Source organism: Psammomys obesus, unplaced genomic scaffold, assembly GCF_907164565.1.
Source record: "Psammomys obesus unplaced genomic scaffold, mPsaObe1.curated_primary_1811, whole genome shotgun sequence".
NCBI lineage: Eukaryota > Metazoa > Chordata > Mammalia > Rodentia > Muridae > Psammomys > Psammomys obesus.
The window spans coordinates 18,759,100-18,781,232 of NW_026591598.1; the positions used below are offsets into that span (position 1 = coordinate 18,759,100).

At 48.5% G+C, this 22,133-nt stretch overlaps 2 protein-coding genes across 3 annotated transcripts in view; both read left to right on the forward strand.

Moving 5' to 3' along the window:
* The window catches only part of Fbxo42 (F-box protein 42), a 52,077-nt gene extending 42,355 nt beyond the window's left edge, over nucleotides 1-9,722 (forward strand). Inside the window, exons 7-10 of the mRNA XM_055611125.1 lie at nucleotides 2,775-2,871; nucleotides 3,272-3,328; nucleotides 4,238-4,354; nucleotides 4,802-9,722. Of these exons, the coding sequence (XP_055467100.1) occupies nucleotides 2,775-2,871; nucleotides 3,272-3,328; nucleotides 4,238-4,354; nucleotides 4,802-5,917 (1,387 nt within the window). The 3' untranslated portion in view covers nucleotides 5,918-9,722. The remainder of the gene's footprint in view (nucleotides 1-2,774; nucleotides 2,872-3,271; nucleotides 3,329-4,237; nucleotides 4,355-4,801) is intronic.
* Nucleotides 9,723-14,730: 5,008 nt separating this feature from the next.
* Cplane2 (ciliogenesis and planar polarity effector complex subunit 2) lies at nucleotides 14,731-19,963 on the forward strand. 2 transcript variants are annotated; one of them, XM_055611190.1, is made up of 6 exons: nucleotides 14,731-15,400; nucleotides 15,694-15,843; nucleotides 17,979-18,131; nucleotides 18,568-18,692; nucleotides 19,029-19,165; nucleotides 19,362-19,963. In XM_055611190.1, exons 2-6 carry the CDS (start codon nucleotides 15,732-15,734, stop codon nucleotides 19,609-19,611), a joined length of 777 nt encoding a protein of 258 aa, XP_055467165.1. In that variant the 5' UTR covers nucleotides 14,731-15,400; nucleotides 15,694-15,731; the 3' UTR covers nucleotides 19,612-19,963. The 2 variants fall into 2 exon arrangements, with proteins under 2 accessions (XP_055467165.1, XP_055467164.1); XM_055611189.1 differs by lacking the exon at nucleotides 14,731-15,400 and having other exon boundaries at nucleotides 15,407-15,843.
* The last annotated feature ends 2,170 nt before the right edge of the window (nucleotides 19,964-22,133 follow it).

Below are 22,133 nucleotides of genomic sequence, written 5' to 3' on the forward strand. Positions count from 1 at the left end.
GAAACTCCTGGGCATGATAGGCCAGAAAGGTGAACACAGCCATGTCCCTGAACATAGTTCTCCTTAACCCAGTTAGTTACTTCACCCCAGCGTCCCTCCATCACAGATCAATAGGTTGAAAAAATTGCTTCATGAAGTCAAAGGTTAAGTAGAATTTTATTCTGTTTAATACAATGGGATCAAGTTCTTGTGAAGTCTCCTTCTTGTCTACTGTCTTGTACCTATAGAAGGCCGTCTTCCATGCAGCAGGATGCTTCATTGCCCAGCTCAGGTCCTTCAGGAGAAGGAGAGAGGTATATACACAAGATGGGTAGAAATTATGGACTCTCCAAATTGGATAGGAGATTAGGAGAGTATGTAAAAAACTCTCAGGGAGGTTGCTCCTCATCACTGCCCGTTCTCTGTTGCTCATGCTGGAAGTCAATATCCAAAACAGCAAGTCCATCTGCATCACTGGTATGAGTAGGAGCCACGGGAGTTTTCTGTATACTCTGAATAAGATGGGGAGTTAATGAACTATCAAGAAAGTCATTGCAGCTCAGCTTGGTGGCACACACCTTTAGCACCCGGGAGGCAGAGGCAGGCATATCTCTGTGAGTTGAGTGCCAGCCTGGTCTACAGAGTGAGTTCCAGGACAGCCAGGGCTATAAAGAAAAACTCTTTCTCAGAGAGGGAGAGAGAGAGTCATTGCAGACCCAAGCTTACCCTGTGACAGGGCTCACAAGCTTCATGTTTTAAAATAGCTATGGAGAAACCCAGCACAGTGGCTTATACCGATAATCACACCACTTAGAAAGGCAGAGGCACATGGAGCTCTATGAGTTCAAGGTCAGCCTGGTATAAAGGGAGTCCAGGACAGCCAAGGCTACACAGAGAAACTCTACCTCAGAAATAAACAAACAAGTAAATAAATAAATAAATTTAAAAATCACACACACATGGGCTAGAGAGCTGGCTCAGAGGTTAAGAACACTGATTGCTCTTCCAGAGGTCCTGAGTTCAATTCCCAGCAATCACAACCATCTAGTGTCCTCTTCTGGCTTCAGGTATACATGCAGGGCAGAATATTGTATACATAATAAATAAATCTTTAAAAAAAATTACACACACACACACACACACACACACACACACACACGAGTTCAGGGCCATCCTTTTCTACATAGCAAGTTTGAGGCCAGCCTATGAAGATCTGTTTTTAAAAATGCAAGATGATACAAAACAAAAAAATTAAAATATGAAGAGAAAAATATAAAATATGAAAAGAAACAAAAGAAACCGCCCTCTAGATAAGAGGGCTTAGGATTTAAGTTTGGGAGTACTTATTTTATATCATTTTATGTAAATAGAAGACCTTAAAGAGATACCTACAAACTGGAGATAGACAGCCAGGAACCTGTCATTGCTATGCTTCTTTTCTTTTCTTTTTTTCTTTTTGTTTGTTTGTTTCTTTCTTTCTCTCTTTCTTTCTTTCTTTTTTTTTTTTTTTTTTTTTTTAGTTTTTTAAGACAGGGTTTTTCTTTGTGTTTCCCTGGCTGTCCTGGAATTACTCTGTAGACCAAGCTGGCCTCAAACTCACAGATCTGCCTGCCTCTGCTCTGCCTCCCCAATGCTGGGATTAGGGGTGGGTGCCACCACTGTCTGGCTCTCTTTTCTTTTCTTTTCTTTTCTTTTCTTTTCTTTTCTTTTCTTTTCTTCTCTCGCTTTTTTCTCTCTCTCTCTTTTTCTTTCTTTTGACAAAATCTTGCTTGTAGCTCTGTCTAGCCATGAATTCATGCAATCCTTGCCTCATGAGTGCTCGGATTGCAATGGGGGATGGCCAAGAAAAGGCCATGCTACTCCTTTCTTTCAGCAGAGAGATTTGGTGTTTTGAGACCAGGTCTCTGACTGGCCTGGGTTTTATGTAGAGCAGGCTGGTCTCGAACTCACTTCAGTCTACCTGCCTCTGCCTAAGATTAAAGGTGTGTGCCACCATGCCCATCACTGCTGCCTTCTGGAGAAGAGTTGAGTATAGCAGTTGGCTCCTAATAAAAACTACAGCTTTTGTGAGCCACTGTGAAATATTCTTTGTTATCATCATCAATAGAGCTTTCTTAGCTTTTGTACAGTGATAGATGCCTTCAGAACCACTTTTTCTTTCTTGTTTTTGTTTTTGGAAGGTGATTACTTGACCAGCAGCTGCCTCCAGCTATCACTGATGAGCTTGTTCTTTAGGTCCAGAATGTAGCTTCACATTCAACTCAGCTAAGACTCATGGCCACAGAGAAAAGAAAGGTTGAAAAATCTCAGGACAGGTTCAGGGCTGACTGTGTGATTAAGATGCCTATGTGATAGAACTGCTCACTTTCTTGAGCATTCTCTCACTCTCTGGTTTTTGAGACAGTGTTTCTCTGTGTAGCCCTGGCTGTCTTGGAGCTAAGAGATCCACCTGCCTCTACCTCATGAGTGCTGGGATCAAAGGCGTGTGCCACCATACCCGGTGTCTGTAGTTCTGTAGAACAGTAGTGTTTCTGTTTCATAGGAAAGGAAACCAAAGGTAGAGAAAATAAAGTTTTTTGTTTAGTCTGCAAATGTAGGGTTCAGCTACAGTCTTTTTTTCTTCTAAAGCCCCTAGACTCTGAGGAAACCATCTCTGAAGCCTCCTCCAGCCCAGACAGGCTGTGTGTGTGAAAATGGTGTAAGTCTGCCAGCTGGGTACAGGCACCAGAATCTCCCAGCCACTACTGTCTCTCTGGAGCTCCCAACTTCCTTATGACTGTGTTCTTATCTCACAGGAGCAATGAAGTCTGGGTCCTTGACCTGGAGCAGTGGGCGTGGTCCAAGCCGAACATCTCTGGCCCCAGTCCTCATCCCCGAGGTGGCCAGTCTCAGGTGCTAAAGAGTTTAACTATTGAGCAAGCACTGTAGTGTCTTTATGGGAGTGAGGTGAGGTCCCTGTGTAGTGAGCCAAAGAGAATTTCTCACTTTTTCTCTGTGCTGTTTGTTCTCAGCTTTTATTGTGCTGTATTACTTATAGTGACCTCAGTGAGGATTTTATTAAGAATTCTGCATTTCTATGGTTAACACTTGTTACTTGTGTTACTATTTTTTCAAGTTATGTGTCTGTTCAGGAGTCATCGGTTCAAGGGTAGAATTGACATGGCTTGGGTAGAGTGGGCAGCTGGGATACTCACTTAGGAGCTCAGCATGACATTTGTGTATGTCACTGAAGCATGGGAAGTCAGATGCCTGTGACCTTGTGGATTTATTTTAAATTTCTTTGTCTTCCCAGATTGTTATAGATGATGCAACTATCCTAATCCTTGGTGGGTGTGGCGGTCCCAATGCTGTGAGTATTACAGTGACACTTGCTTCAGCTGCTGAGTGCTGAAACCATGCTTATCCTGCTTGTTTACTAGGACACAGAGTCTTCTTTTGGCATGCTGACTTAGAGAATGTCCTTTCCACTTTGAGGAGACAGCTTTTGTATTTTCTGCCCTTTACTCTTTTTTGGGGGGGTGGGGAGTGGATTGAAAGGTGATTTTAGTCAGAAACATTGGTCTCTTAAATACTCATTTCTCAGTTCTTTCTATTTCTGTTTCCTCTTTTAAGTTATAAGGTTTGCCAATATTATTTGTTTTGCAGGGGCAGTGAGATAGAAAAATAGGTAGATAACTGAGATGCACATAGAATTTACTTAAGAATGCACACTGAAGCCGAGTGCGATGGTGCACACCTATAACCCCAGCACTCGGGGAGGCAGAGGCAGGTGGATCTCTGTGAATTCGAGACCAGCCTGGTCTACGAGTAAGTCCAGGACAGCCAAGACTATACGGAGAAACACTGTCACCAAAAAAAAAAAAAAAAAAAAAAAAGGAAAGAAAGAAAAAAAATGTAGACTGAGAAAGTTAGTAGATTATTATCTTTCCCCTACACACACACACACACACCGGTTATAGTTGATGTGTGAATCACAAGAACAACTCTGTTTCAGGACAGTCAGTGGCCGTGTATGAATGAATGGAGGCAGAAGTCATAGCTAAATGAATACCTGAGGACTTTAGGATGTCCACCCTGCAAAGCCCACACACTTTAAACCAGGCAGTACAGCTTTAAGACAGTAATTCTGTCACACAATAAATTAATTAAATTAAGTAAGTAAATAAGTAAATGTACAGCAGTTCTGAGTGACATGGCAGTTCGTGTGTGCTGAAGCACATGCCAGTGCTGAGTTCTGTCGTTGGCCCTTCTCTTACAGCTGTTCAAAGATGCCTGGCTACTGCACATGCACCCAGGTCCCTGGGCCTGGCAGCCACTCAAGGTAGAAAATGAAGACCATGGAGCCCCAGAGCTCTGGTGCCATCCAGCCTGCCGGGTAAGTAGGGAATGAGCAGCCATCAGGAAATACCCTAAATTGGAAAACCAAATTAATTTTTTAAGCTTTAAGAGAAATGTGTACAGAAGTAGGAAACAGTTTGTTGTCATGTGCTCTTTTAGTATTTCCCACGACCATGAGCTGCTTGATTGGAGGTGCATATCATTTCACTTGTAGCTTTAAGCATCCATTTGTCTACAGAATGTTTTCCAGAGTCCCTCAAACCGACACCCCTATTCCACAGCCATAACTGATAACCTCACATTGTAGCAACAGTTATTCTTGTCTACTTGCCTTTCTAGCCAACATGACTGTTACTTTCATTTCCGTGGATCAGATCTACAAAACACCTGGCCCATTCCCAGTGGCCGTGTTAGAAAATTTGATAGTTGCATGAATGATCAGAACAGAGGGCGAGGGTGTGAGCACGAGTCCTTTGTCTTCCAGGTGGGACAGTGTGTGGTGGTCTTCAGCCAGGCTCCTAGTGGGAGAGCGCCCCTCAGCCCCAGTTTGAACTCTCGCCCATCACCTATCAGTGCCACTCCTCCAGCCCTGGTTCCCGAAACCCGAGAGTACCGCTCCCAGTCCCCAGTGAGGAGCATGGATGAAGCTCCTTGTGTTAATGGCCGCTGGGGAACACTGAGACCCAGGGCTCAGAGGCAGACTCCTTCAGGTTCCCGGGAAGGGAGCCTCTCCCCAGCCAGAGGAGATGGCTCTCCCATCCTCAATGGTGGAAATTTGTCTCCAGGAACAGCAGCTGTTGGGGGTACTTCCTTAGACAGCCCTGTACAGGTGGTATCTCCAAGCACTCCATCTGCCTCTGAAGGGTATGACTTAAAAATGGGACTTTCTCTGCCCCCCCGACGAGGGTCTCTACCAGATCAGAAGGACCTGAGGCTAAATTCCATTGATCTGAATTGGGACCTGAAGTCTGCTTCCAGTAGCAGTCACGTGGATAGCACAGACAACAGGACAGTTGCAGGGAGTGTGAGACACCCTCCAGAACAGACCAATGGTGTTCACACCCCACCACACGTGGCCAACGCGCTTGCAGGGGCTGTATCTCCTGGTGCCCTGCGTCGGAGTTTGGAAGCCATCAAAGCAATGTCATCCAAAGGCCCCTCAGCCTCAGCTGCACTAAGTCCTCCTCTTGGGTCTTCTCCAAGCTCCCCTGGGAATCAGAGCCTGAGCAGTGGAGAAACAGTACCCATCCCCCGCCCAGGACCAGCCCAAGGAGATGGTCATTCCTTACCCCCCATTGCTCGACGCCTGGGCCACCACCCTCCACAGTCCCTCAATGTTGGCAAACCCCTGTACCAGAGTATGAACTGCAAACCCATGCAGATGTATGTGCTGGACATTAAAGATACCAAGGAGAAAGGCCGGGTCAAGTGGAAAGTATTTACTAGTAGTTCTGTGGTTGGACCTCCTGAAACCAGCCTGCACACAGTGGTGCAAGGCAGAGGAGAGCTCATCATATTTGGAGGGCTCATGGACAAGAAGCAGAATGTGAAGTACTATCCAAAAACAAACGCCTTGTACTTTGTGCGAGCAAAGAGATAATTTGTTCGAAATCCCTTCCCTTTCTGTGGCTTTTAATTTGGAATTTTCCAGTGTACAAGCATTTGGACCGAGACTTGGGAAAAACATGACTCCCATAAACCAAAACTCCTAATTCCACGCCTGTCATTCCAGGCTGGGATCAAATCTCCATTAAGGAAAAGATTATATATATATATATATATATACACACACACACACAGATATATTATATAGCCAACTCTGTTTACAAATAAAGGGGAGATCTTCATCCTGGTTCAGATCAGCTGTTGCTGTCTTAGGAGAGGCTGTGCTGGCCTTTTCTACTCTGCTGGTAACTAGACCAGGAAGTAAGGGGACAGACTGACACAGTAACTTCCCACAAGAAGCTGAAGAGCCCCTGTGACCTTTCTGTGGCCTTCTCAGAGTCAGAAACAATGGGCCTAGACAGGACACCAGGAAGAGGCTTCAGCCACAGGGCTGCAGGGTCAGTCACAGAAAACAGTTCTTCCCCTGTTCCTGCTTAAACCACAGAGTACCTGTGGTGGCTCTGCAGAAGCACCTTGTGCCCTGTCCCTTCTGCCCTCTGATCCAGAGAAATCACCCAACAAGAAGTACTGTTCCCCACATGCTGGAGTCATCCATCTGTCTGCCTCCTTCCTGTCCATTGGTCTTTTTTTGTTCTCCCTATGTCTCAGCAAACATTCAGTGTCTGATTATGGAATTTTCTGACAATCGTGTTTGGTTGCAAGTTGCCAAAAAACATACTTGTTTTTCTTTTAGAATTGTCCTCAGAGGCCTCTTGTCTGTCTGTAGGCTGCTCCCCTGTCTTTTGGTGGTTTGGTTTGGGATGTTGTTTTATTTTGGGTATTTGGCCTTTTTTTTTTTTTTAAAGCCCCAGAACTTTTGTCATTTCTGCCTCTCTCACAAAACTCTAGTGTCCGTAGAAATCAAACCTTTAGAGTCTTCCCAACATCCCTGAGGCCAGTCCGGATTCACTGAAGTGTGCTGGTACATACTTACCTCGGGGCAGAGGCAGGATGATTTTAGATTTGGGGCTAACCTGGGTTATATGATGAGACTCTTCTCAACAAGACAAAATTAAGAATGCAGTATCATTTACAAAAAAAAAAAAAAAATCTGTGAAGGGAGTTTTGGATAGCTTGATTGATACGGCTCCTGATCCTGAATCTGAGAGTCCAGGGTTCAGTTCCCTGCTACCTTTCAAGGCAGCCCCTGGAAGTTTAAGAGTGGGTCAGAAGTCAAACAAAAGAGAGCATTGAGAAAAATAAAATGAAACCAAAAAAATCTTTGAAGAATTAAGAAAAATAAAATGAAACCAAAAAAATCTTTGAAGAATTAAAAGACACCCCCACCCCCAAGGCAAGGTCTCAATATGTAGCTCACAGAGATCCTCCTGCCTCTGCCTGCCACTTGTGACACAACCTTCTGTGATGTTGACAGGTGAGCAGCTTGAGTATCATGCCCTTGACCTTGGAGCAGCTCCATCCTTCATGACTTGCTCTTGTGTCCCCCAAACAGGGTTTTTGTTTCTACTTTCACTTCATTTCCTAGATAAAGTACAACCAACCAGGAGAGTATTTATTTTGTTTAAAGAGAAAGCTGTAAATTAGTAGTCTCTAAGCCATAGCCTGGACATAGGAGACATCAAAATAAGATGGCCATGCAACTATCGATCTTGGTGGTTTCTCATCAGTAGGTAAAGGATTTTTATTTTGCCTTTAAAACTGAAATTGAAACAACAAATGTGTTTCCCAGCCCCACTCTCCTTTTTTCTTGTCAGTGTCTCCTAAGCACAAGCCCGCTGCAGCTGGCCCTGGGTCCTGGCTCACAGCCAGCACTCTGCCTGTCAGACAGGTGTGTGTCTCTGCTTCTTGTTCTTCTGCCCTGAGCCAATAGCTTTGCTCTGGTGGTCTTGGCAGGAGTGTCCTCGATTTGAAGCCCAGGAAAGGGCCTGCCCTTGAGGCATGTGCTCTGGAACACCCCTGTGCCTACTTCCTGTGTGTCCTACACTCCAGCTCCCTGCTGTGTTGCTGTTGCCAGTCCTTTGGCTGAGACTGTTCGATACTGTGGGGTCCTGACTTAAGAGGCAAGGCCAGCAGATAAGCAGCCTGGTGTTGCTGAAACTGTCATGCTGTTTTTGTGTGGAGGGTGCCTCTGCACTTGGTTTCTACTCAAACATCAAGTATTAGGACACTTGAAAGTTCAGAATCTCCACTTTGTAGTCTTTCTCTTTCCCCTGTGGCCTTCCTCAGCTGGGTGGCTGTCAACTGTTGATTCTTCTACTCTTCCCAAGTAGGCAGGCAACAGAAATACTAACCTCTTAGAAAGTTACAGGTTCCTCTGTACTCTGGAGTTTGGAGGATGCCTACAGTGCTGAGAGCCAGGTGTCTGCAGTCCCTCCAGAGAAAACAGAATGAGCCTTGACTGCACCCAGCCGTGTAGGACTTGGCGGTCCCCGAGCACTGTGGCTTTGTGCTGTGGGAAGTGACTCAACAGTGAACGTGGTGGTCTCCTCAGCCCCTTAAGGATATGTGTGTAGTAGGACTTTGGTGTCTCAGCAGAGGTCAGCATTCCTACAACCATCAGTTCAGATTCAACCACAACTCCTCTTTTGACATGATACCAATTTTGTCTTAAAATTCACTGAGAGACATGAGACAAAGTATTTTGTTTGAACCCTCAGGAGCACCTAAAGAAAATATTTATCAGTATTTAAATATTTAAAATACATCTTGTTTCTACTTGAAGCTTTAACCCTTTCCATTCCTGCAAGTGTGCCTTTGAGAGCCCTCGGTCAAATAAACTTCAGTCATTTTGCTGGCCTCATATGAGAATTCTGGGCACTGTTCTGCTCCTGCACAGAGCTTCCTGTTCATGCATTCTGCATACCATGCAGCAGAGAGCATTCGTTTTCATTCCTGTTTCTGCCTTTCTTGCTTGCTTTGGATGAGGCCGCCACAGCACCCCTACCCTCCCCCGCATTTTGGAAGCACCAATAAGGTATAGAAACGAAATTTTGTGTAAGATAATGCTGGGCTTGCCCTCCCAGCTTTCTGTGGGTTAATTGATTCTAATATTTGAGCAATAGCAAGAACTGAAACCATGAACTGTGGAAGAATGAACGGTCTTGGAACTCCTTAAAGAAGAGAAGAGAGGAGAGGAGAAAGCATCATTACAGGAAGGCTCAACTTTGGAGGACAAAAAGCCACTGGCAACAGAACAAGATCCTCTCTTCCTTTACTTTGTCTTTCTAAGTTCCTTCTGCTTTGCTTTTTTCTTTCCCCTTCAAAGTGAATCACCTGCTCGGTCTGTCCGTCTGTCCTCGTCCTCATGGTGACTCCGGCATGGTGAATACTCTGCTTTGTGTTATCTATGGTCTCACCAGCACACAGGACAGTGGGAAGGATCTGAAGGGTCCAGGGTAAGGAAGCCTGGCCTCCAGTACTGCCGAAGGCAGTGTTGCTGTTACCAGTAGGTGGCCTCTCACCGCCATCTTTGTGAATGAATGAATGCCAACCACTTTGGCCCCACTGTGCTCGCTCTGCTTGCTCTGACCCCTCCTACCAACCAGGGCTCATATCAGTGCACGCCCACTGTGCCCTGGCAAAGCTGGTGCTGTGAGTGATGTTTCCCATATAACTCAGGGGTGCCAGGTGGCTCGCCCTGATAGTCATTTTAGGCACATCACAGTGTAGGAATGAAAGTGGAATTCATGGATATTTAAATCTGTCAACTTCATTTTTGTTAATGTCCCCCCCCCCATGACTTTTTAGCAGTTTAACAAATAAAACAAAAATGGACTGAATTGTCTTAACTACTTTATTAGTACAGGAAAGAAAGAGGAAAAGTCCTTTTTTCACATCCTTCAAAGTGAATCGCCTTTGAGGGATGGAGGGCAGTGGGAGGAACAGGGTGGTTAGGACGTTGTGTTTGCTGAGAGGGGTTGTTGCTCTTGTCCCCACCATGCCTAAAGGACTTGGCATTGCAGATCCTCAATCTCACCCTGACATGGAGACCCAAGGGAAGTGAGGAGAGTTGTGCAGGGGCCCAGGACAGCCTTTTCACTATCACTGGCCTGAGCAGAGGTGAGGACCCAGGACAGGGTGGGTCTTTAAGCAGCACAGCAAATAGGGTTTGCATACTGCTCCCCCTGTTTCCTAGCTTACCCTGGGTAAAGCAGGTAAGTAAAGCAGGTCTTACCAGCTGTGGTGTAGTTGTCTCTGCCCTGTAGGATCAGGAAGATGCATTGGAGGTGGAAGGAAGTGTGCTGCCATTGTGCACAGCATAGCTACGTGCAGTCCAAGTACTCCCCAGCCAGTGGTGCCCCCCCCCCCCATTTGTGTGTAAATTGCCAGGAAGAGAGACTATGAAGAGTGACCAGCCCAGGTCACCACCCTGAACCTAAGCCTTTATTTTCTGGGAACCTGAGAAAGGTCCCTAAAACTAGTAAGCCTAGAGCACCTTGGGTCTGGGCAACATAGGAGTCCCTACCTCCAGACCCAGCAGGCTGGCCTTGTGTGAAGCTGCCACACAGGCTTGGGGCTGCCCCTTCCACCTCCTCCAGCCCACAAGACAGCATCCCCCAGCTGTAATTAGCCCTTCTATAGTATAGCCAGGGGTTGGGTGTGAGGAACAATTTCACTGATGCTGGGAGTGTTTGAGCAGGGACTGATAGTTTCAGGGGAGGGGCTGATCCCTGGCCCATGCATGGAATCTGGAGTGAGATCTCCATGCCCTTTCAACTCTCGAAACTTGGCTTGTTGGACTCAGAGGAACTTAGAAGTAAGAGGGGTTAATACAGGCTTTGACCAGGACAGACTTGGCACCAAAGCTGGTGCCGTCAGCCGAGCTGGCCCAAGCTTTCTCACTTCTTTCCAGGCCACTCAGCTTTGTCAGTAAAAAGGGAGTGGGGAGCTCGCCTTCTGCCAATGAAGCTGGAACCAGGCAAGGCTCACACATTGGAGTGGATGTTATTCCTTAAAAGAGCCACTTGGGGGAGCCCTAGGAAAGGTTTTGCATCTGTGTGCATCCAATGCAAAGCTATGGGGAAACAGACAATGACTTTCCCATTGTTTCTTTCCGTTTTGAAACCCTGGCTGGCCTTCCCTGCCTAGCCTGCATCAACTACAGAGTACCACCGCATGCTAACCCTTACTGGCACTGCACAGCAAACCCCAGCCTCCAGCTACGGGAAAGGTGGTATCCCTCTGAAGCTGCGCTCTGGGCCGCAGATGCTGTCAGTCTATACAAAGTCAAGCTAGTGTCTTTGGTAAAGACCTAGACTCCTGGCGTCTGAAAACAGCTGGCAAGAAGGCATACACTGGCCGGGGCATAGTAGAAAGGTAGTTGCTGGGCAGTGCTGGCACACAGCTTTAATCCCAGAGGTAGAGGCAGGCAGATCTCTGAGTTCGAGGCCAGCCTGGTCTACTTAGTTCCAGGACAGCCAAGGCTACACAGAGAAACCCTGTCTCAGAAAAAAGCAACAAAACAAACAAAGGTTTGAACTCTTGCCTGTGAAAAGGGTGGCACTGACCTCTTTTTAAACATACAGCAAAAGGAGTGAGCCATCTTCCTAAGGGTCCTTCTGGAGTAGAACCCTCTGATTAATTCACTCCCTTCTTCAATTTGATGTTCCCACACACATTTATCAAGCACCTTGGGACAAGGGCCCCACCAGGCCAAGGGTTCTTCAAGGCAGGAATACATCAACAACTTGGAGTAGATGGAAGGTCGAGGTGAGCAGGCACACAGGGCCTGGCCTGGGCTGAGGGTGGTTGAAAGCAAGAATCAGACAGCCTTGCCAGCATATCCTGAGGTGGGGCAGATAGGAACAAAAACTCAAACCCTCTATTGGCTCCTCCCTTTGGCTCAGGGTGTGCTCATAAATACACAAGTCTTCACCTCTGGCCTGGATTGCTAGCCTCACATTCTACGTGGTGATTGACCCCAGCCTCCCTCAGGCCACTCTCCATACTGAAAATACAGCCAGTCCAGTCAGAGGCACAACCTGACGTCATGACAACTCTCCAGCAACTGGACAGGGAGTGGCTCCCCTAACTGGGAGGAAAGGAGATGCAGACTGGAGTATCAGAGGAGTCCCCGAAAGAGGGTCAGGTGGGCACTACCTGGAAGTGACACAATGGACAGTGGGGTGTAGGAGGGTGTAGGACCTGAGTGTTCTGCCCAGAGCTGGGCACCAAACACACAGTCACCTGCCTTGTTTAGTTTAGTCCATCCCTGACTCAGTTCTTTCAGCTCAGTAATTTCCAGGTGAGCTCTAGCTCAGCTATTCTCATTTTCTACATTACTAACATTCCAAGTTTCACTCCTTTTGCCTTAGGTTTAAAAAGAGAAACAACTTCTGAAGCTGGGGGAGGGGCTAGGGCAAATGTAATGACTAAAGAACAGATTAGAACCCAGCACACAAGATAGTGCACAAGTACCTTAAGCACTGTCCTGAACTTGTCACCCTCAGCCCCTGTGTTGGTTGACTGGCTGTCCCCAGCAGAAGTGTTTATTTAATCAAGATCTTGGGCCCTGCTGTGACTGACTTGTGTTTCTACAAGGAAGGAAGGAGGGAGGGAGGGAGGGAGGGAGGGAGGAAGGAAGGAATGAAAGAAATCAGATCATAATGGTAAGGCCCTAATCCAACCAAAGAGTGTCTTTATAAGATGTGGTAGTCAATGCTCTTTGTTGTTGTTATGTTTTGTTTGTTTGTTTGTTTGTTTGTTTGTTTTTGAATCAGGGTTTCTCTGTGCAGTGTTGGCTGCCCTGGAACTCACTCTGTAGACCAGGCTGGCCTCAAAAAGCTCACAGAGATCCAACTGCCTCTCCCTTCAGAGTGCTGGGATTAAAGGCATGTGCCACCAGCGCTAGGCAGTCAGTGCTCTTTAGTCCCAGCATTCATGATGGCAGAGGCAGGCAGATCTCTGAGTCCTGGGCCAGCCTGGTCTACCTAGCAAGCCCCAGGCTAGCCAAGGCTGCATAGTGAGATGCCATGTATTAACAAAACAAAAAACAGAGGGGGTAGGGGTGGATAGCAGAAGCTGGTGTGGTAGTACACACTTGTAATCCCAGCACTCAAGAGGCAGAGTGAGGCAAGAGGGTCAGGAGCTCACCAGGCCAACCTGAACTACATACTGAGCCTTTATCTCCAAGAAAAGAAAGCAACAGCAGGGACTGAGCAGAGAAGAGGCCATGTCCTCATACACAGAAGGCAGAGGCAGAAACCAACCCTGTGATGAGGTTGGATCTTCAGCCTCACCATGAGGAAACACTCCTCTGCAATTTGGCAGTTTGAGCCTCCAGTCTGTGGTACTGTCGGAGCTCCCCAATGTACATGTTAAATGTGCAGATTTACAGCTCCCCCCAGGCCCAGAGGCAGAATCTCTCCGAGTTTACAGGCCCAGAATTCAGCTCCATGCTCTGGGATGAAGCGGCCATCAAGCACCTTTTTCTGAGCTCACAGGTAGCAGTGCATACTAAACCCTTGACCTCTGGTCACCAGCTCCTCTAACCACCAACCCTCCCTTGTCTGTGCCCAAGAGGAGCTGACATCTTACCCAGCTCCCAGGTTATTACCAGGTCACTCTGTCAAGTTGCTGCGTTTTTCTCATCCCCTCTTTGAGCCTCTCTCCCACAAGCCAGGCCTGGACTAGGATGAATGTGAAGTCTAGAAGCCAGAAGATAATTGAGATCCAAGCACTCCTGGCCTGTGGAGAGAACTATATGTGGCTGTGGCTAACCCTGACTGGGCAGATCCTAAGCACCACAGAAGGGACCTCTTGACCCAGGAGCATGAACAATGGATTCCAGCCACAGAGTTCTATACAAATGGTTTCCTCTTGTACTTCTCTGCCTGTGAGCCAGTGAGGGAAGTGCCCTTTTCCACCCTCCTCCCTTCTCTACCCAAAACCCCAGACACACACCTCTGCCTGCCTCTTGTGGGTTTGCCGCCCTCTGGTCGCTGTGAGCTTCCCTAGCCCCCCAGGTGCTGGGGGTGAAGCCCTGAAAGTCCAGAACCCAATCTGCCGGGAGAGATACGTGTTTTTAGAGTCAGGTAACCCAGGCCTCTGAGTCTGTTTTTCCACTGACTAGCTGTGCAGTGGGTGTAACCTCAGACAAGTCAGATCATGTAGAGACACGTCGCTGTTTGCGTGGAAACGAACGTCCACAGGCTTCAGCACAGCGGCCCGCACAGGGCCCCCTTAACTCATTCCTTGCAAAGCAATGGCTGGCCCTCTGTGAAATGCTGGTGAAGATAATGGAAGCCTCCCAGAGGTAGCTCCTTCATCCTGTCTGGCTCACAGGCATTGACTGAGCAGCCACCTTTCAGGTTGCTCACAAGCCCAGGCCTCAGTCCAAAGGCAGGACTTCTAGTTCACCCTTGCTTCCCCAGCACCAATCAGGCAGTGGGTACACAGCTGAGGCTTGGTCATTGTTGAATGACAGTGATGAGTAAATAAATTTAGTAAACAAATGGCTCTTTAGTCAGACCTCTTGCAAAGTCCCTTGACTTCTCAGTCCAGAGGTGTTTGGCTCTGGACCTGCTAAGCAGGACTGATTAATAACAACAGGAAAATAACTAAACCCGCCGAACTGTGCTGCCCAACACTGTTGTAAATCCTGTGAGGTCCCAGCACTAGAGAGGCAGAGGCAGGAGAATCTCTGAGAGTTTGAGGCCAGCCTTGTCTGCATAGCTGGGATCCCAGCTAGGGATACATAATAAGGTCAAAAAAAAAAAAAAAAAAAAAAAAAAAAAAAAAAAGGGGAGCGGGGGGGGGCAAGCACACAGCTTTAATCCAAGCACTCTGGAGGTAGAGGCAGGTAGATCTCTTGAGTTTGAGACCAGCTGGTCTACAGAGTGAGTTCCAGGACAGCCAGGGCTACACAGAGAAACCCTGACTTGAAAAAGCAAATCCAAACCAAACCCAAAAAAGATAAAAGAAAGGAGAAAAAAAAAAAAAAGTTGGAATGGTGGAGCACGCCTTTAATCCCAGCACTTGGAAGACAGAGGCAAGTGGATCTCCGAATTCCAGGCCAGCATGGTCTACAGAATGAGTTCCAGGACAACAGCCCGGGCTGCTACACAGAGAAACCCTGACTCAAAAAAACGAAAAAAAAAAAAAAAGAAAAGAAAAGGAAATAATGTACACTTTGTAGTCGAGGAAACTGAGGTACAAAGAACAGAGGAAGCCTTCCTGAGGGAGATGATTACGTTTGAGAGGAAAATCTGAGCTCAGGCTGGTCAAGCCAAGGAAGACGCGGCTTTGGGAAGAACTGCTGACCTTGCCGAACAAACACTGTCCCGAATTCAGGAGCCTGGCCTCTCCCTGCGTCTCCATGGCAACAGTCTGCACATGCGCTTTGCGGACCGAGTCTAGGCCTGGCGGAAGCAGGGTATGCTGCCAGGACAAGAACGCTGGGCGGGCTTTTAAAAGATCCGTCCCTCCCCCAGTCAGCCTGCAGGCGGGCACTGTGAAGGTTGGTGGTCCTAGGAGTCGGAATTGAGGAGGCAGAGGCGAAGGGGGGCTGTGAGACCCTCGGAAGGCGATAAAGGCAGAGGGGGCTTGTGGAAATACCTTCCCAGGGCAAGGATGGGCTTGCCCTGGTATTGCTCCCCAGAGAGCGATGTGGAGGAGGGGGAATGGCAGGGAAATGCACCTTCGGGACGGGACGGGGAGCCAGGCTCCAAGGGAGAGCCAGAGAGAGAGATTAAGGACCACGAGGCCGGCAGGAGGTAATGGTTACCCCTCTCTCTCCACTCCTACTCCCAGTTCTCTGCCACATCCTTACCTTACTGGCGTGCTCCACCATGGCCAGACCTCCTATGCACGGTTCCGTGATTGTCCTAGACTGGCATGAGACAGTCGAGGGCAAGGAGTACTTAGCCTGTATCCTGCGCAAGAACCGCCGACGGGAGTTTGGTAAGCGCTTTTCCGCCCCCGCCCTGCCCCCCCCACCCCCCCAGGCGTCTTGTAGCTCCTTCACTCTTGACCCGCCCTGGGACCACAGAAGCAGGACGGTGGGACCTGCCCCATCCCACTTCTCGCCACTGAGGCCTCCCAGGTGCCCTGTGTCTAGTGTCTCTTCTAGTCACGTGCCCCTTCACCCAATCTCCCTAAAGCTAATTCCACCAACAGAGCCAGGAGCATGGCAACAGCCCATCCCTGCCAACAGCCACTGTCACCAGAGATGCTGAGCCCTCACCTGGGGTCATGCCCTCTGCTGGGCACTTTGCACAGTGGCCTGATGCAACCTTGTTTTACACCGGGTTTCACACTGTAACCAGAACTTGTTATTTACACCAGGCTGGTCTTGAACTCACAGAAATCCATCTGCCTTTGTCTTCCAAGTTCTGGGATTAAAGGCGTGTTCCATCATTCAACCTTTTTTTCTTTTTCGATTTTCTTTATTTTTGTTTTGTTTTTTTTTTCAAGTCAGGGTTTCCCTGCTTCTCTGTGTATCCCTGACTATCCTGGAACTCACTCTGTAGACAAGGCTGATCTTGAACTCAGATCCATCTGCCTCTGCCTCCTGAGTGCTGGGATTAAAGGTGTATACCACCATGTCCAGACTATTCAACTTTCTTAACAGCACATTTAAGAGATTTCTTTAGGATCATGTCCTAGTGAGGAAAGGAACACCCTTCAGCATCTTGCCTGTTGTCTAGGGTAAGACATGGGGCTCCCCAAGAATAAGGCAGATTACTCAGGCACGGCCCTGGTTAACAGGCCAACAGGCTGAGGCGTAGCTCAGTGGCAGGGCTCTCACATAGCATGCCAGGGGCTGTTCCGTCCCGGGTATCACAAAGAAGAAAAGAACTTAGTACTTCAGGACTTTACATCATTAGACTACAGACTATTATCATTTTGACCTTTTGGTGTGCAAGTTCTTTATTATTAAATATTTTATGTGTTTGGGTGTTTTTCCTGCCTGTATATCTGTACATTACATGTATGCAATGCCACAGAGGTTAGAGAGAAAAGGAAGACAGATCCCCTGAGACAGAAGTTACAGACAGTTGTAAGCCGCCATGCGGGTGCTAGGAATCCAACCCCTGTCCTCTGGAAGAGCAGCTCAGCAGTTAAGAGCACTAGCAGCTTCCCACAGGGCCTAGGTTGAGTTCGTAGCATTCACAAGGCGGATCACAACCGCCCATCACTCCAGAACCAAGGAATCAACCACCCTCTTCTGGCCTCTGCGGGCACCAGGCACGCACATGCTATGCAGACATAAATGCGGGCACTCATCAAAATAAATACATGAATAAATCTTTAAACAAAATCAACACCAAAGAACGTGTTTGGGGCTCAGTGAGATGGCTCAGCCAGTGAAGTGCTTGCTGTCAACCTGGGGTCTCCAGAAGCCATGATGAGGTGGAAGAAGAAAACCAACTTCACAAAGTTGTCCCCTGACCTTCACGAACATATCCCCCCCACATACACACACATCATGATATACATAAGTACTTAATTAAAACCTCACATTGGTTATCTCTTACACATGTGAAGTTTGAGCTGGGGTCAATTGTCACTAATGATGGTAGTGAATATAATTTGTAAATAACTCACTTAAAAAAAAAAAGTATAAGGGCTGGAGAGCCAGCTCAGGACTTAAGAGCACTGGTTCCTCTTCCACAGGACCCAGGTTTAATTCCCAACACATACATAGTGGCTTACAACTGTCTGTAACTCACAGTCCTAGAGAATCCAACACCCACTTCATGCTTCTGCAAGCACCGGGCACACACATGATACACAGACATACAGATACATGCAAAAACACCCAGTGTTTTATCTTTGTTAACAGTGAAGCGTGTCTAGAGGAGTACACTCTCCAGGCCCCCAGCAAAAGAGCTAGATAGAGTAGCTGACAATGGTGAATGGACCAAGGATGAGGTCTCAACCATCTCTGTGTATCCTGGGCCTCTGGAGCAGAGCCCAACCAACGCTGAGAACCAAGCTGGCTAGTTAGCTTTCAAGATAGGCTGTCTCTCCCAGGGTCTGAGCAAGGGCGGAATTGACTCCTCCCCAACTGGCTGGCTCCCTCTTTGCCACAGGGTTGCTTGAACGGCCGGTGCCGCCCCCTTCGGTAGCCATTGATACAGCCAGCTACAAGATCTTTGTGTCTGGGAAAAGTGGTGTGGGCAAAACAGCGCTCGTGGCGAAGCTGGCAGGCCTGGAAGTGCCCGTAGTGCACCATGAGACCACTGGTGAGTGGGGTTAACCCTCAGCCCACCCGTGGTGGTCTTCCATGGGATGGGGACAAGAACCTGGACCCAGACTGCATCAGTGGGGGTTTATACATAGTTAGGCCGTTTCCTCTGTGATCTTGGGAAGCCGTGTTGTTCAGATTGGAACTAGAGACAGTGGAAGCCACATGCCTCCTGTCCAGTTGGTACACAGGTAGAAGCTTTCACATCCCCCATCATGTGTCCCAGGACCTTTGAGGTCTCCCTCCATAAGCACTGAGACTGCTTTTCCTGGCGAGGACCCACTTGCCTGGTTAACCAGGGATTCCTGCAGAGTTAGACTGTTACTTCCTGGGTCTGAGGATTCTCCCAGGTCAGGGACCATGCCTCCATGTCAGAGTGCTGACCCACCCCCGCCCCATCCCATTTCTGAATGGCTGATCCCAATTCTCCTCAGGGATTCAGACCACTGTGGTGTTTTGGCCAGCCAAGCTAAAGGACAGCAACCGCGTTGTCATGTTCCGTCTTGAGTTCTGGGACTGTGGGGAGTCTGCCCTCAAGAAGTTTGACCACATGCTGCCGGTGAGCTGGGCAAGTGGGCCTGGGTGGACTGTGGGTGGAGGCTGTTGTCAGGGATCCGCCCTGTCTGTAGGAGCCTGGCTCGAACGCATGTTACCTGAGGGCAGCATGCTGGGCTGCAGGGTTCCACTGGCACTGGGGACAGGTCCTCACCACTCACTGCTCGAGCTGTTTCCCAGCCTGTGAAAGGAGGGGTTGCTACTGATTCTTGGGCTCCTGAAGCTGGTCAGAGGGTTCTAGTCCCATGTGATTATGTGGCCACATGGCAGTATGCCATTAGTCCTACTTGGGTATGTGGTTAAGTGGCAGTTTCCTACAAGATAGCCTCTCTGTCCTTAGGCTTGTAAAGAGAATGCGGATGCCTTCCTGTTCCTCTTTTCTTTCACTGACCGTGCTTCCTTTGAAGACCTTCCTGGACAGTTGACCCGTGTAGCTGGTGAAGCACCTGGGGTGGTCAAGATTGTTATTGGCTCCAAGTATCCTTTGAGTGGCCCCTGGGATGTGATGCTCCTGGTACCTGTCACCCTGGGAGGTCTAACCTTTAGGTTTCCCTTAAAGGGGATCCAGAACCTACCACAGCCCCTAGGTGTGGCCTCTGGAGAGAAGGCCAAGGCTGGGCCTGATGCGGTGGTGAGCAGAGCCTCTTGGCTAGGCGCCTTAACCCTCCTCCAGGTTTGACCAGTACATGCACACGGACGTGCCGGAGCGAGACCTCACAGCCTTCCGGCAGGCCTGGGAACTGCCCTTGTTTCGGGTGAAGAGTGTGCCAGGGCGGCGGCTGGCGGATGGACGTACCCTGGATGGGCGGGCCGGGCTGGCTGACACTGCCCATGTGCTCAATGGCCTTGCAGAACATTTGTGGCACCAGGACCAGGTGGCAGCTGGCCTGCTGCCCAGTTCCCCAGAGAATGCTCCGGGCTGAAGGATGGTGGCATCCTGAGTAGAGACTGGGACTCATGATCCCCACTTATCCATCCCTTGGATGACCAGGAAGATGGTGGGACCGAGGGCCCAAGGCTGATGCAGGAACACTCTTCTACCCTGAGGACTGGTTGGGGAGGGCTCTCACATGATGGCAATGTGGGGACACAAGGCTCCAGAGCTGAAAGGGCTCCTAGCTCCACTACCCTTCACCCTTCTGCAACACCCACAGAGGGTATGGTGTCGGGGAGGGGGTTACTCAGAAGGACCCTGGACCTCTCTTGACTTTAGCCAGGGGCCTTATCGTTTGAAGTCACACTATCCGCTCTAACAGATAAACTGAAATCTCAGTGGCTGGACTCCGTAGAAGTGGTTTTTTGCTCCCTGAACTTTATTCTGAGTCATTCCGAAGTTACCAGCGTTCAGTCAGCATAAAGGAAGTGAGCGCATATAGAAGGCTACCAGAGCTTTCTGTGGACACACTGCATTGACTGGCATCCAGTCCCATGAAGCTAGAAGGGAGCCTGAGGCAAGTGGTCCACCTGCGTATCCAGGAAGCTAGCCATTCACTCTGGTGACCCTTGACCTTCATGGCTATGAAGCTGTAAATCTGCCTTTAGGCAAGGGCTTTGCCTAAGAGTAAGGGAATATCACTGGCTATGGTGAGGACCCTCCCTACTGAGTAGGGGGTGGGGTAGGACAGTGGCTCTCAACCTGTGGATCAAGACCCTTCTGGTGGTTGAACGCTTTCTCAGGGGTTGCCTATGACCATCAGCAAACACAGGTATTTTCATTATGATTCATAACAGTAGCAAAATTAAGTACGAAGTAACAATGAAAATTATCTTATGGTGGGGATCATCACAACATGTGGAACTGTATTAAAAGGTCTCAGCATTAGGAAGATTGAGAACCACGGGAGTAGGGGGTGAGGGAGCCTGAGTTAGCTCTCCTGTATGGGAGGTTGGTGAGGAAGGAGGGTGAGTGTGAGCAAGGGCACAGTGAAACCACTGAACTAGACCATTCCATGGGTAGAAGGAAAGGTTTATTGGGGATCAGACTGCCAAGGCTATGGGGTGGGAGTGGGGGCAGAGATGTAGGGAGAATAGCAAAATGGTGGAAAAGCAAGCAGATTTTAAAGGATAGTCCACCAGGTGGGTTTTTTGAGCTGATACAGGCTGTTCAGATTAGTTGGGAATTAGATGCTCAAGGCTGCTGACCTTTGGAGCAGATTAAGGGAGGTCCTAGTTAACAGAAACCCAACTTAGGTTGGATGTAAGTTTCTGTTTACACAGTCAGAGTCCTGCTACTTAGGACACTGTCACCAGCACTGCCATTTTGGGAGGCTGCTTTGGACTCAACAGTGAGCAGACTCAGCTTTGTGCAGAGTTCCATCCGCCACAGACACTGGGTGGAGGCTGATATGGGTGGGTTTTAGTAGCATTTTGTTTGTCTGTTTTTAGAGATGGGGTCAGGGTTTCCCTGTGTAGCCCTGGCTGTCTTACAACTCACTCTTTAGATAGGCTGTCCCCAAACTCAGAGATCCACCTGCCTCTGCCTCTTGGGCGCTGGTATTAAAGGTGTGTGTCGCCACCATCCAGGTAGATTTTAGTAAACTTTTATGTTAGCATAACAAAGTGACAAAAGCAGCAGGGGTGAGGAAGGATTTATCTGGGCTCATGGTTTTGGAGATTTTAGCCCATAATCGTGAAGAAGCCATGGCAGGGTGAGGAAGTCAGTCTGAGTGGACAGCAGCATGAGGTGACTGTCACATTGTGACAGGCAGGAAGCAGAAAGAGCTGGACCAGAACTGGGGCCGTGTTATACCATCAAAACCCCACTCTCGGCCAGGTGTGGTGGTACCCACCTTTAGTCGAGAGGGAGAGAGGCAGGTGGATCTCCAGTTCAAGGCTAGCTCTGGCAGGACAGCCAGAGCTACAAAGTAAGACCCTTTCTCAAACAGACAACCTACCTTCATCACTCAGCAATCCACCTTCATCACCCAGAGCTCAGCTTCTAACATAAAGGCTTACAACCTCCCAAAACAGCGCTCTGACTAGGAGGTGTTTGAACACCTGGGCCCTGGAGACATTGCAGGTCCAGGGACATTCTGTGCCTTGTCCCCAGAGCTCATGGCTATCTCCTAATGGAAAGCTGCATTGTGTCTAGTTTCAGGATTCTGTATAGTCTAACCAGTCCCAGGATAAGTTACGTACATCTACCTTACAATGACACTGAATCAACAGTTCCATTCCAAAAGGAAGAATCGGGGGAGAAAAAGGCACAGTTGGACCAAAGTAAGCTTCAAGCCTATCATGGCAGATGTGAGCCCCAGAGCTAACATCTGTCAGGTGTCATGGGAGCCCTCTGGGCTTGCCCAGCTCCACCTCCACCATTTTGCAGTACTCCCTTAGAGCCTTTCTCTTGAGTTCCCTCTACTCAGTAACTGCAGCTTTCTTCTGAAGATGTCCCATGCTCCTGAAATTTCCTGAAGGACACAGGTAGTTAATACACTCCAGGTGG

Excerpts from the sequence above, each read along its gene's own strand:
- Cplane2 (XM_055611189.1), top strand. The coding sequence starts at position 15,660 with ATGGTTACCCCTCTCTCTCCACTCCTACTCCCAGTTCTCTGCCACATC. Across the intron at positions 15,844-17,978 it reads GAACCGCCGACGGGAGTTTG|GGTTGCTTGAACGGCCGGTG; the intron begins GTAAGCGCTTTT and ends TCTTTGCCACAG. Across the intron at positions 19,166-19,361 it reads AAGATTGTTATTGGCTCCAA|GTTTGACCAGTACATGCACA; the intron begins GTATCCTTTGAG and ends ACCCTCCTCCAG.